This window comes from Psammomys obesus, unplaced genomic scaffold (assembly GCF_907164565.1).
Source record: "Psammomys obesus unplaced genomic scaffold, mPsaObe1.curated_primary_1811, whole genome shotgun sequence".
In the NCBI taxonomy this organism is placed as follows: domain Eukaryota; kingdom Metazoa; phylum Chordata; class Mammalia; order Rodentia; family Muridae; genus Psammomys; species Psammomys obesus.
In genome coordinates, this window is record NW_026586173.1 from 13,133,255 (window position 1) to 13,147,883 (window position 14,629).

Here is a 14,629-nt window from a genome sequence, read left to right on the forward strand (position 1 = left end):
CTTATTTAGCAGAGCAGTCTCCAACTCACCACGAACCTCCCGCCCCAGCAGTGCTTGGTTTACAGGCATGCTCTACCTGGAGTTATTACATTTATTTACTTATTTCTGACTGGGAGGGCAACGACCCACATGTGTAGGTCAGAGGGCAGCCGTTAGGAGTTGGTTCTTTTCTTCCACCCTGTGGGTCTCAGGAAGGCACTCAGGTTCTCAAGGCTTGCCAGAAAGCACAGTTACCTTTTGAGCTGTCTTGAAGACGTATTGCCAGGCTTTATTCTCTGGAATCATTTTGTTGTTTTGGTTTGTTTTTTGTTTCCTAGAGACAGGGTTTCTCTGTGTAGCCATGGTTATCCTGGAACATACTATATAGATCAGGTGGAGCTTGAACTCACGGAGGCACGCCTGCTTCTGCCTCTCAAGCGCTGGGATTAAAGAACTGAGCCACCCTTCAGGCCCAGCTTTGTTCTTTGGAATCCTGAGGACAATTTGACCCCTCTCCTCTGGCACCTCATTATTTGTGAATGAAACAGAGACTCAGGTCTTGAACTTGCTGCGGAGCTGAGACCCATCATGAACTCCTAACGCTCCGTCCTCCGAGGCCTAGGATAACAGGTGTGCACGTGGTTTATGCTGACCTAGGTTTGGGCTCCAGGGCTTCCTACGCATTGGCAAGCACTGCCTCAGCTGAGCCACGTCCTCGCGCAAACCCGCAGACCTCGTTTGAAAGAACAGGAAAGACCTGCAGTGTGCGGAAGAGGATGGCTCTGCCCCGCCCCTCTGGGTCCCTCTCTGCCTAAATTCCTCCCCTCCGTAGCGTCCAGGCCTGTTTTACAGGTGGCCGTTATCTGGCACATTTAGGCGTCAAATCCGAGCCCCCAACCCACTGCTGGGGCTGGAACCGGGGCCGCTCTGGTGCTAAGCAAGACCTCCGCCTCGAACCCCGCACCCTTGCCCTTCTCACCCATTTGAAAGATGGACTACAGACATCACACCAGACTAGGGAGCCCGGCTTAACCTCCCCGGCGCGGCCACCAGAGGCTGTGGGCACCCAAGAGTCGAAGCCAGGTCCCGGGACACCCTCATCTCCCGGGACTCTGAACCCCGGAGGCGAGACGCCAGGTAGTGGCTGAGGGAGGACTGGGGCGGGGAAACCGAGGCACCCGCCCTCCGAAACCTCGGACTTTCTAAGGCTGGCGGGGAGCTGCAGGCAAAGGCTGGCCGGCGCCGCCTCTCCACCACCAGGGCAGCCCCGAGCGCGGATCCCCATCTCAGTTGGGTAAGCGCGGCTTGGCGTGGATCCTGGACCCAGGGCCAAGGTGAGACCCGCCGGGCCAGGCCCTTAGCTCTGCCTCCCACGGGGGAGGGGTCTCTGTCTGTTCAGGTCACCCGCTTCCTTCCTGTTGGCCCCGGGTGTGAGGTGCGAGCGAGGGGGAGTGCACGGCGAGCCTTGCGCTGGGTGGCCTGCGCCGAGTCACTGACCCTCTCTGAGCCTTTATGGGAAGCGCGGAAAGGGATTCCGGGATCTGCGCTTGCAGGGACCGGAGGGATTGGTGGTGAGTGTTGAAGGAGCGAGTTCGGGGAGAGTGGGTGCTGTGTGAAGCCCAGGAGGGAGGTGAGGTCTTGAGAAGCTGGCCACGCCTACCACAGTGCCCGGCTCCTACGTCGAATCGTGGGCCTGCAGACAGCTGCTGAGGGAGCCGGGGTCAAAAGGCTGCAGCCACGTGGTGTGTCCCTTCTGGGAGTTCCTTAGGCTGAAAGGGGGGAGCTGGGAGGCCAGGGACGAGTGTGGACAGAACTTCCTGGAAAAGGCAGTCACCCTGCTGTTTGTGGGACGAGGGGGACAGGGAGACAGTCCCACACTCAGATGACTGCAGACACAGTTCACATTAGCGATGCAGCAGGACTCAAAACAAAACAAAGACAGAGACAGGGATGTGTCAGAGATTCCAGGAGGGAGAGGCTCCAGTTCAAGGTCATCCTTGACTACATAGGAAGTTTGGGGTCAGCCTGGACTTCTGGAGGCCGTGTCTCAAAACAAACAGACAAAGAAAAAAAGAATTGGAGTGTATGTCAGACAAGCCACTGAAATTGCTCTGGACCAGAACTCCCATGCAAGGGCCCAGGCGCGCACTCAGCCTGGCTCAGCAGCACACAGAAACAGTGACAGCCAGTTACAGGAGGACAGGCGTGTGAGTGAACAGACGTTCAGGGTGAGGCCCACCCAGAGCTGCCTCAGCCGAGTGTACAATCAAGGGCCAGGAGGGACAGATGCCCAGCATACCATCAGACTGGCGTGCAGCCCCGGGGCTGCGGAAGCTTTGAGACACTTCTCCCCACGGCCCAGCCCAGCTTTGATAGCCCCTCATCTCATCCCCATGTCCAGTTCTGGGGAAGTCCAGGGCTCACATGACCCAAGGGGAGGGCTTATGGACAGTCCTCGGAGAAAATGCATCATCTTTCCTAATGATGCACTTCCGCCCCAGGGAATAAAGACTCCGTGTTCGCGGTTCTGTTCCAGGAGTTTAATTGCTTCTTGAGGCTTCACTAAATCCGGCCGTGCTTCCTCCAGGGTGAGTGCCAAGCCCCAGAGGAGGAAGGTGGTGGAAGAGGCTTGGGCGGCCACCCTGCCCTTGCTTCTCAGCTCCTTGGCCAGGGCCTATTGCTGATGGTGTGTCTGTGGAACTGACAGCTATAGAAGGCCTTCGTGAGTGAGAGAGAGAGTGTGTGTGTGTGTGTGTGTGTGTGTGTGTGTGTGTGTATGCCTGTGTATACATGTGTACCAAGACCGGTCTTACGTAGCCCAGTGGCTTTAAACTGTTTCCACTTCCCAAACTTCCCATGTAGCTGAGGCTGGCCTTGAACTTCTGATCCTGTTGCTCCACTTCCCTGTGCCTGAGTTTGTAGGCATGTACCATCACACTGGGCTCCGCTGGCTCCTCTTTGCTTGGGCCAGGGAATGCGGGTTCTCAGGGGCTCGCTCTCTGACCTCACCAGGGGAGTCCAGACTCTGTCTCTTCCCTCACAGATGGATACATGGACGGTGCTGCTGGTCCTGCAGACCATGTCACTCCCCCTCCTAGCTCACTCTGCAGCCCACACTTCCACTCTGAGATTTGTGGCTGTGGGTGACTGGGGAGGGGTCCCCAACGCCCCGTTCCACACAGCCCGGGAAATGGCCAATGCTAAAGAGATGGCCAGAACCGTGCAGATTATGGGTGCCGACTTTATCCTGTCCCTGGGGGACAACTTCTACTTCACTGGAGTGCACGATGCCAACGACAAGAGGTTCCAGGTATGTCCTCGACAGGGTCAGAGGTGACAGTGGACAGTCACTCTACCCCGGGGAAGGCAGAGAGCAGACGGGCTCCCACAGATGCTCTGGACACCCCATGGCTCCCCTCTCGTTGGCCTCTAATTTGGTGGGAGCAGCAGGGTGGCTGTTGACCTCAGGGGGGGGGGTGCCCTCTCTGTCTGCCACAGGAGACCTTCGAGGATGTGTTCTCCGACCGTGCCCTCCGCAACATTCCCTGGTACGTGCTGGCTGGAAACCATGACCACCTTGGCAACGTCTCGGCACAAATTGCCTACTCCAAGATCTCCAAGCGCTGGTGAGCCCTTCCCTCCTTCCCCGAAGAGACTCACTGGGGGACAAAGGGACCCTTTGGCTTTTGGGAGAGTGTTTTCTTTTTATTGTTTTTTGGGGGGGGGGGGGGGGGGCGGGGGGGGGGGAGGAGCACAGCACGTAGTTGTAGGGCGAGAGGACAACTTGTGCAAATCAGCTGTCCCCTTCTAGCATGCGGCTTTTAGGGAGCTCATCAGGCGCAGACACTCTACTCACGGAACCATGACACTGCCCTCAGAACCTCTGTGTTTTGTTTTGTTGAAACAGGGTATTGAGTATCCCATGCTGGCCTCAAACTGGCTTTCTAGCCAACGACAATCTTCAACTCCTGATCCTGCTGTTTCCAAACTCCCAAGGGACAGGATTTTAAAAAAAATGCACCACCACGCTCAGCTGTTTGTTTTGTGAGATGGGATCTTGCTGTGTAGTCTAGGCTGGTCCCAAAATTAAGACTCCCTTGCCTCAGCCTCCAGAGTGTTGAGATGACAGATGTGTGCCCCTGTGGCCAGCCAAAGAAGCCTTTGCAGGCTTTGGAGCTCAGCCAGGATAGCACTTGCCAAGCTAACACAAAGATCAGAGTTCAGTGTGCTGAGCGGGGAGTCTGGCGGGGCATGGTGGCAGTTCTGTAATCCCAGTCCTGGGGGCAGAGGCAGGAAGATCCTGGGGCTCAGCGGCCAGGAAAGCCTAGCTGAATCTGTGAGCCCCACAGCTCAGGGAGACACCCGGTCTAGAGGCGAGGTTGTGGGGAAGTGGTGAAATGGCTCAGTGGGTAAAAAGCAGTTGCCTTGGAGCTGCATGAAAAGAGAACCGATTACCAAAAAGTTGTCCTCCGACTCCCACACACTTCCCAATAAGAAACAATGGAAACAGACAAACAACAACAACCAAAACCCAGAAAAAAAGGAAGTGGGGTAGTAAAGGAGAAGGGAGGATCAGTGAGGCTTGCTGGTTTCGAGGCTAGCCAGAAAAAAACAAAACAAAACAAACAAAAAAAAAAAAAGGGTGGGGGCGGGGGGGAGCTCCAGGGTCAAGGAGAGACCTTGCCTCAAAGGACAAGGTGGAGAGCGATGGGTAACACCAAGCCCCCTGCTGCGGCTTCCTTGACTGCAGGGGTATGTGCTCCCCCACCACACAGAGAAGGACAGCAAAACGCTCAAGGGAAACGGCCCTTGAGGAGCCAAGTCTGAAACTGATCCCGACTTCTGTGCACGTGCGCAAACATGAACCTATGTGAGCACACACAAATAAAAGCTTTTAAAAGAGGTCCTTTGCCTCTGCATTTATATCCCGGTGCCCACGTGGCAGCTCACAGCACCTGTAACTCCAGTCCCGAGGAATCTTTTTCTAGCCTCCACCAGGCACCGCCTGCACATGGTACACGGACACACATTCAGGCTCATAAAAAATAAATAAATAAATAAAACCTAAGAAGATTAAAAACTAAATGAAAACAAGAGATCCTCTGGCCAGAACCAACCTGGGTGTGTGTGTCCGACTACAATTTACTGGCAACTTCTGTTCTGTCCACAGGAACTTCCCAAGCCCTTACTACCGTTTGCATTTCAAAATTCCTCGGACGAACATAACTGTGGCCATCTTCATGCTGGACACAGTGATGCTGTGTGGCAACTCTGATGACTTTGGCAGTCAGCAGCCCAAAATGCCCCGAGACCTGGGAGTGGCCCGCACTCAGCTGTCCTGGCTCAAAAAACAGCTGGCGGCAGCCAAGGAGGACTACGTTTTGGTGGCCGGCCACTACCCGATCTGGTCCATTGCCGAGCACGGGCCCACCCGCTGCCTGGTCAAGAACCTGCGGCCGCTGTTGGCCACATACAGGGTCACTGCCTACCTGTGTGGACACGACCACAACCTGCAGGTGAGGGCTCTGTGGGTAGGCTGGGGAATCTGGCAAGGAGCGCTTTCTATCCCGCAAGGTGCCACATGGCTGGACCCTTGTTCAGAGGGCCTCTGATGGCTCCATAAGCACCAATACCCTCCCTCAAGTTATGATGCCAAGGGGCATGGCTCAATAGCAGAGTACTGGACTTCAGGCTTCCGGTAAAGAGCTGGGGGCACAGCCCCTGCCTAGAGCCCCCCAGTGAGGGCGTGAGGCTGGGGCTCAGAAGTAGAGCCTTTGCCTACCAAGCAGGAAGCCATGCATTCCATCCTCAGCACTGCAACAAAAAAGGGAGGGGGGCTTCCCTAAATGCCAAAGTAACTCCCAGTTGTGCCTGTGACATAGCATCGTACAGTCCTGCAGATGGGCAAACTGAGGCAAAGAGAGGCTTAGCCACCCCTTGCTCAAGGTCGCTCTGGGGTGAGGGGTGGACCTCCTCCCACACTTGAGGCAGATGTAGATGAAGCCCCAGGGCATCCCCTAGCCAGGATGACCAAGCTTGCGTCTTCTGCCCCCAGTATCTTCAGGATGAGAATGGTGTGGGCTATGTGCTGAGCGGAGCCGGCAACTTCATGGACCCCTCCGTGCGACACCAACGCAAGGTCCCCAACGGCTACCTGCGCTTTCACTATGGCTCCGAGGACTCCCTGGGCGGCTTCACGTACGTGGAGATAAGCGCCAAAGAGATGAGTATCACCTATGTGGAGGCTTCTGGAAAATCACTCTTCAAGACCAGCCTCCCCAGGCGACCTAGACTCTGAACTTCCGCTTGTCCTCCGATGGGTCTAAGGCAGGGAACTTCCGCGAGCACGGTGGGTGGGCCGGCCCCGGGAGGTCCCCGCCCGCAGGCAGCTTTTTCTCTGGCCCCTGGTGCTCCGGCAGAGTGTGAAGGGGAACCTCAGAGGCTGACGAACACCAAAGAAGTGTGCGCACCCCGACTTGCCCCCTCCCAAGCCGGGCTCACCCCTGCCTGAGGTTTGAGGCTAGAACTCTTTTGGAGTAGGGCTTTCTTTCTAAATCAAGCATCTTACTGTCGCTGCTGCTCAATAAAAGAATCGTCGAGGCTGCGCTTGTCTCCCAAGTGGGTGTGTCAGAGCATGTGTGTGCACGTGTCCGTGAAGGCAGCCTTGGTGGGCATGTGGAGGTTGACGGACAGCTTGTGGGAGTCCACTGTCTCCTCCCAAGGATCACACACGGGTCCCCACACATAATGGCAAGTGCCCTCACTTGCTGAGCCATCTCTCCAGCCCCTCTTCCATCTCTCTCCAGGCTGGCCTCAAACTCACAAAGATCCACCTGCTTCTGCCTCCTGAGTGCTGGGATAAAAGAAATGCACCAGCACTGCCCAGCCACTGAGCTACACTTCTTTAAAGATTTTTATTTATTAACTTTATGTATACAAGTACCCTTTTTTCATGTACACCAGAAAGAGAATCAAATTCCATGATAGATGGTTGTGAGCCACCATGCGATTGCTGAATATTGAACTTATGACCTCTGGAAGAGCAGCCAGTGCTCTTAACCACTGAGCCATCAGGTCTCATGTAGCACAGGCTGGCCTTGCACCCTAGGTCCTCCTGTTTGTGTCCCCTCCCCCGCCACACACCTGCTGCGATTATAGGCAGCTGCCATCATGCCCTGGCTGCGAAGTGATTTTAAGTAAACATCACGATATGAAGGCTGAGCTTGCAGTCCCAGACACACAGGAGTGAAGCAGGAGGACCACTTGGGTGTAGAACCTCCGGGCCAGCCTGGCAGCATAGCAAAGTCCTGCTGAAAATGAACAGCTAGCTTGGTGCTCCTCACCTTCAGTTCCAGCAGGCTGAAGACAGATAGGCTTGTCTCTGAGTACAGGACCATGGTCTACACATCAGGTTCCAGGCCAGCCTGTGCTACATGGTGAGACCTTCCCTCAAAAAATGAGTGACGAATGAGTCAGTCTATCCGTTACTCTATCAGAAAGAAGGACGTGCAAGTCCTCCAGGTTCCTGTCTGTACGCCTCCCTCCTTCAAAGCAAACCCTCCCCCCAGCCATCCTCACCTTTCTGGTTTGTTTGTTTGAGACAAGGTCTCATATGGTTCATGTGCTTAGACTTGCTATAAAGCAGAAATAACCTTAAATTCTGGATCTTCCTACTTCCAATTCCCAAGCGCTGTAGTTAGAGGCTTTCGACACCACACCGGTTTATGTGGTGCTGGGGACAGAGCCCAGGGCATCATGAATGCTAGGCAAACACTCCACACATCTAGAGTTCCATCTCTTGTCCAATTTTTCGGTTTTTACTATTGTTAAATTTTATTTTTATTTATATGTATGTGTGTGCTTGCATACTTGCAGGCACCTACAGAGGCCAGAAGAGGGTGTTGGGTCCCCTGGGACTGGAATCACAAGTAGATGTGAGGAACGGAACCCAGGTCCTTAGCAAGAGCAGCATGCGCTTTTAAACACTGAGCCATCTCTCTCCAGCCCTGGCCCCAGGATCCAATTAAAGTCCAGGCTGACTCTCAGCTCACTAAGTAGCCGAGGATGAGCTTGAATTCCTGACTGTCCTACTTCCATCTCACAAGGGCCAGAATAACAGGGTGTGCCACCATACAGGCTCCAAGTTTTAGGGGCTTTGGAGACTTAAACTGAAGGCTTTGAGTACACTAAGCTTGAGATTTACCACAGAGCACCAGGTTCCATCTTCCCCTTGGCGTGAGGGTGGGATCCAGGCTTTGGAACACGCTAAGTGAGTGCCCTGCCACTGAGACTGCTCTGTTTCCCCCTGCCTTTTCCTTTGCTCTCTGTCCTCGAGTGTGAGGTGTCCTTCACAGCCATGGAACAGCAGGTGAGCACAGCCCTATTCAAGGTCCTTTAACGCCACCACAGTTCTTCATCACTTTATCTTACGACATTAACTCTTGGCCATTTCAGTATGGAGCTGGGCATATACACACATTCAAAAATCTGAAGTTTAGGGACTGGAGGGATGCCTCCAGGGTTAAGAGTTCTGGCTGCTCTTCTAGAGGAGCCGGGTTCGATTCCCAGCACCCCCACGATAGCCCACAACTGTCTGTAACTCCAGTTCCAGGGGATTTGTTACCTTTGCACAGTTATACATGCAGGCAAAACACCAATATATAAAATAAAAATGAATACATCTTTAAAAAAATCTGAAGTTTATTGGAAAGTGCAGCAGGGTTTCATGGCACACACTTATAATCCCAGCATAAAGAAAGTTGAGGTTCAAGGATCAAGAACTTCAAGACTATCCTCTGACCTACAATAAGTTTTAGGTCAGCGGTCAGCCTGGGCTATTTGAGACCCTGTCTTAGAATATACATGAGAGCGGGAGTGGTAACATAGGCCTTTGATCCCAGCATTCAGGGGGCACAAGCAGGTAGAGCTCTGTGAGTTTGAGGCCAGCCTGGTCTAGTATAGCAATTCCAGGACAGCCAGGACTACATAAAGAGCCCCTTTCTCAAAAAAAGAAAACAAAAACAAAAACACATGACTTGGGATATAGAGCATTTGTTTAGTGTGCATGAAGCCCTGGGTTTCATCCGCAGAGCTACATAGAACCAGCTGTTGGGGGGTAGGCACATCTGTCATCCTCGGGAAAAACCAAACCAACAAGGATCCAACTAGGTGGAAGTGCCTGCTACTGCACTGGAGAGATGGCTCAGTTGTTAAGAGCACTCACTAGCTGCTCTTCTGGAGGACCCAGGTTCAATTCCCAACACCCACAAGGTAGCTTACAGATGCTTGTTACTCTAGTCCCGGGGGATCAACACTCTCTTCTGGCCTCCACAGGCACAGCATACACGAGGTACACAGAAATAACATACAGACAAACTACCATGTGCATAAGATAAACGAAAGTGTGTAAAAACTGCTTATCCTAGTGCCAAATCCCCAAGGCCCACAAGGCGGAAGCAGAGAACCGCCTCCTGCAAATTGTCATCTGGCCTCCACACTCACACTGAAACGTGCCTGACCCCTCCACACAAATAAATAAGGATAATACATTTTCAAAGCAAAGTAAATATTGGAACAAAATTGAAAATTTAAAGGTGTACAGTGTTGCCTTCTCCAAGCCCACCCCAGTCCTCTCCCCTGACAGGAAACTGATTCCCCTCCTGTTCACCTCATATTCATTTCCTCCCTCTTTCCCTCCCTCCCTCTTCTCTGCTTCCTTTCTCCGCCTTCCTGCCCTCCATAGAAAAGAGGTCTCACTGTGAGCTGTGCAGGCCCAGCTGGGCCTTCAACTCCACCCTCCTGGCCCAGCCTCTCAAGCTTTGACTAGAAGTGTGTGTCATGGTGTTCAGTTTCTTTCATACATTTTCTTATGAAAACCAAAGCAGAGCTGAATGTTTCTTTCTTACCCACTGAACCATAGCTTCCTTGTTTTTTTTTTTTTTTAACTTCCTTTTCTTTCTTCAAAACCAATTTTTTTTTTTTGATAGTGTAACTTTTTATTTATTTATTTATTTTTATTCCCTCCCCCTCCCCAACTCCCTCCCTGGTCTCCTCCCTGCCCCTTTCCAAGTCCACTGATAGGGGAGGACCTCCTCCCCTTTCATTTGACCCTGTTCAAAACCAATTTTTTAAAGTGTAATTCACACACTTAATTCAAACTTGTTAAATGTACAGTTTTACTAGGTGTGTGTGTGTGTGTGTGTGTGTGTGTGTGTGTGTGTGTGTGTCGTGCTGGGGCGGGTTCATGAATGTTGGCTAATGAGCCAGGACCTTGAGAACACTAAGTACCTATTGTATCCTGAGCCACAGCCTTAGCCAGCTGAGCTAAGCTATTTGTTTATTTATTTATTTAAAATAGCTTTATTTGCATGATGGTTTCTGATATATTTGTATAGCCTGTCACCTTCCAAGTTTTTGCTGCTTTCCAAGAGCTCACATCATAGACCTGTGCCAATCACAGCTAATTTATGAGGTACTGGGAATAAGATCAAATCCAGAACTTTGTGCAAATTTGACCAACTGATCTTCACCAATCCCTCTGATAAGTTTTGGCAAAGTGATAAACCCACCACAGGCAACATCGAAGGAGGCATAGATCAGCACTAGAGCCTCTGCCTAGAATCCCCCAGAAAGGGCTGGGGTGTGGTTCTGTGGTAGAGCCCCTGCCTAGCATCTGTGAGTTCCTGGATTCCATCCCCAATCCCAAACTCACATAAAAGAGCCCAGTGTTTCCATCAGCCAAAAAGGTCCAAAATTTAGTGTTTGCCCCTTTTCTATCTGGAGATCTGCCCCAGCAGCTGGTGGGACAGCTCTGGAGATCTTCTTCCAGGGCAGAGCCTGGAACCTGACCCTGACTTCTAACCCTCCATCTATGGCTCTCCTGGGAGGCCTGCACTTCATTTTGCAATCTGCGAACAGTACCGCAGTGACTGCCCCTGGGAGTTCGCATCCTCTGTGTCCAGACTTGCTTCTGGACAAACTGGATTTGCTCTTGGGCGCACCACTGTCATTTTCACTTCTTTTTGATGGTGCTGGGAATAAACTGCAGAGCCCTGCCCAGGCAAGCAAGTCTCTGCTCCTAAAGTACCCTCCCCACTCCACCTAGAATGGAAACAGAGCCTGGCCTGGTGGTACATATCTTAATCCAGCATTCAAGAGACAGAGGCAGGTGGCTCTCTGTGAGTTCAAGGCCAGCCTGGTTTACACAGTGATTTTTAGGGATATAGTGAGACTATGTCTTAAGAAGAAGAAATTAAAAACATGGTGAGGTTGGGGGAAAGCAGAGACAGAGATAGAAAGGAAAGAGAATAAACACAGAAAGCTAGCTGCTCAGCCACCTGCAGAAAACCCAGTTCCCTCCTGTAGGGACTTGAGTAACATTTGCCTGCAGACAAATTTGCCTAAGCCATTGATGTGAGGCAAGTCACACGAACCACTCCTTTGGCAGTTTCAACTGTCACCCCAGGAGTGACAGGACAATGACGCTGGGTCCTCTCTTGCCTGGCTGAGTCAAGGAGCAACTTGGAGCATTTCACTGATGTTTCCTCCACAGAGAGGAACATGGCACAGGAGCCGCCACCATGCTGCTTTATATTGATCCTGCTGAACTTGAGACAGGCACAGTTACTGTAATGGTGAAAAAGAAAGGGATCTTGGGGCCGGCACAATGGCTCAGGGGTAAAGATGCTGGCAGAGAGGCATGACCACACACGGTGGAAAGAGGGAACTAACTCTCACAAATTGTGTTCTGACCCTCACTTGCACACAACTCCTATCCCTACCAACAAAATAAATATTTAGGGGTTTGTTTTGCTTGTCTAAAGAAAACTGTTTTTGCAGTTGCTCATCTCCACAGGTCAGCCTAACTGGATCTTTTTCTGTTTTCCTGAAGACATCTGACCTCACACAGCTGCAGGCAGACCTCCTTTGCTGAATCTACCTACTTCCTTGGACCCTAAGATAAAAAGCATGGCTCTCTGTCTTACTTTCATCCATCTCCCTCCTCCTGGCAGCTGCTGAGAAGAGCTTTCTTACAGCTTGATTGCCCTGTTATTTTTCTCTCAGATTCTGATGAAATGTTCCTTGAGCTGAGATAGATGATAGATAGATAGATAGATAGATAGATAGATAGATAGATAGATAGATGGATGGATAATAGATAGATGATAGATAGTAGATATATAGATACAGAGATGATAGATAGATACATACATACATAGATAATAGACAGATGATAGAGAGTAGATAGATACATAGATACATAGATGATAGATAGATAGATAGATAGATAGATAGATAGATAGATGATAGATAGATAGGTTGATTTTTGTTGTTGTTTTGAGGGTGTTTGTTTATTTCTTTTTCAAGACAGGTTTTCTCTGTGTAGCCCTGGCTTTTTGGCTTTCCTGGAACTAGTTCTGTAGACAAGACTGGCCTCAAACTCAGAGCCTCCACCTGCCTTTGCCTCCCTCGAGGTGGGACCAAAGGCGTGCAACACCACTGCCTGAGATAGCAGCTTTTTTCCTGTGGAAGCTTATGCCTATAGTTCTACCACCCAGGAAGCTAATGCAGGAAGATAATTGTGCGTTTGCAGCCAGCCTGCACAAAGGGAACTCCAGGTTGGCCTGGGCTAGGGTGAGACCCTTGCATCAATGTCACATCAAGGAATGTAGAAAGAAACTAATCTTGATTAGTCTGACCAAGATAAGGCCACATTTGAATTCTCCATTTTCCTTCCTGTATCTTCCATCTGTCTGTAGTCTGCGGTTATTGGCCTGCCTGTGGTGTGTTTCTGATCTGTCCCTGTTGTCTGTGCCTGTGTCTGCTGTGCCTATTCCAAACAAAGGCCTTTGTTCTGCATTTATTGAACAACACAGAAAACACATGGCATGGAAGAGGAAGAAGGAATTCTTTATAGGGATGGCTTACAGAGTTTGCAAAAAAAGAAGTTACTTTGCTAACGCCAAATAACCCAGAAGAGCACAAAACACACTGATCTTATCAGTCTCTGTCCTCATATTGCTCCCAACATATATGGATATTTCTTTTAAGGTTGCTTTCAACTCACTGGCTATTTCAGTAAATGATTACCACACCACACACACACCACACATGTACACACCACACCCAAATACCACACATACACACACACACACACACACACACACACACGCTAAACACTACACACACTGTACATACACATAATACAGACACTACCCCCACACACTTACACTACACATACTATACCACATATCACACACACACACACACACACACATCACACACACACATCACACAAACACACATATGCCACACACACACCACACACCATACACAAACATGCCACATGCACACACCACATACATATACTCACACACACATACACACACTCACACACATTCCATATACAGCACACACCCACACACCTCCACACAACACACACACACACTCCACACACAGGCACCACACTACTCCAATGAGAGGCAGGGACGAAGACATGGATTAAGATGAAAAGCTATGCACTTAGCTTGGAAAGGCTCATCACATGGGCAATGAGTTTACATTGTCTTAAGAGAGTTTACACTGTCTTAAGACGGGTTAACTCGTCTTAACCCGTCTTAAGACAGTGTAACCGGGTACACGGTAGCTCAGCATTTTGATGACGTTCTGAACGATCTCAAGGCATATTTCTCACTTAGCCGAAAGGTCTGCAAAAATGTCAGCCCTTCCGAAGGAAAGAGGTATTTTCAGAAAATACACCGCCACAGACCCCACCTCAAAACAAAACAAGGAAGGAATCCGACCACACATCACGCCTGAGCTGACTCCAGCTTGTCTCGCTGGAAGGCAGGGCGCCTCTGCGCTGGCCTCCCTCATCTGGTCTTGGGGGGTTGGGCAGTGAGATGGCTTAGCCAGTAAGGGCGTGTGCTGCCAAGCCTGAAACCACACACACATCCACAATAAGTTAAAGTAAAAAAAAAAAATTCAGTGGGCAGAGGGAGACATGTCTATAACCAACCTCGATTACTTAAGCCCGTTTTTCAAGGGAGAAATAACTTCCGACCCTTACTTATGAGGCAGAGGCCAGACTCGTCCGTGTTTCTTGTAGGACGTTACGGAGGCCCAGATGGAAGCCGTGAAGCAGTGCTGTATACCAGCTTGCTCTGCATGGCTTTCTTGCCCATATGCATTTGATGCATGATGAAGGCATTTTCTCAATTGAGGTTTCCTCTCCCCAGATGACCCTAGCTTGTCCAAGCTGACAAAAAAAACAAAAACAAAAACAAAAACAAAAAACTACCCAGCATAGTCACATTGCCAGCTAGCTGTGATAGCAGCTCAGCCCTCAGGGTTAACCCCAACCATTGTGGAAACTCACAGCCACCGAGCCTCTTCCCACTGACTCAGAGGCTCCTGGCTGTCAGAGCTCTGAATCTTCGGCCACCTTCACCCTGTGTCCTTGTTCCCAGGGTCGGGAAAGGAGAAGTGACATTGAATGTCACATGGGAGAATGAGTGACTGGGCTAAGGGACTGCAAACCAAGTTCCTACTCCACTAAACACCAAATGCTATAAAGATTCCTCAGAGCCACGGAGGAGGAGGAGGACACGGGAGGCTGTGCAGCGCTCCTGCACACTCACAGAGCTCTGCC

The 14,629-nt window shown here is 50.9% G+C and overlaps 1 protein-coding gene across 3 annotated transcripts; it reads left to right on the forward strand.

Annotated features, from left to right (window-relative positions):
* The first annotated feature begins 972 nt into the window (after nt 1-972).
* On the forward strand, nt 973-6,583 carry Acp5 (acid phosphatase 5, tartrate resistant). Of its 3 annotated transcripts, none has more exons than XM_055601391.1 (6): nt 973-1,313; nt 2,481-2,567; nt 3,023-3,289; nt 3,478-3,605; nt 5,150-5,495; nt 6,035-6,583. In XM_055601391.1, the coding sequence occupies exons 3-6, from the start codon at nt 3,023-3,025 to the stop codon at nt 6,275-6,277; spliced, it is 984 nt and encodes a 327-aa protein (XP_055457366.1). In that variant the 5' UTR covers nt 973-1,313; nt 2,481-2,567; the 3' UTR covers nt 6,278-6,583. The 3 variants fall into 3 exon arrangements, with proteins under 3 accessions (XP_055457366.1, XP_055457367.1, XP_055457365.1); XM_055601392.1 differs by having other exon boundaries at nt 2,516-2,567; XM_055601390.1 differs by lacking the exon at nt 973-1,313 and adding an exon at nt 1,351-1,550.
* The last annotated feature ends 8,046 nt before the right edge of the window (nt 6,584-14,629 follow it).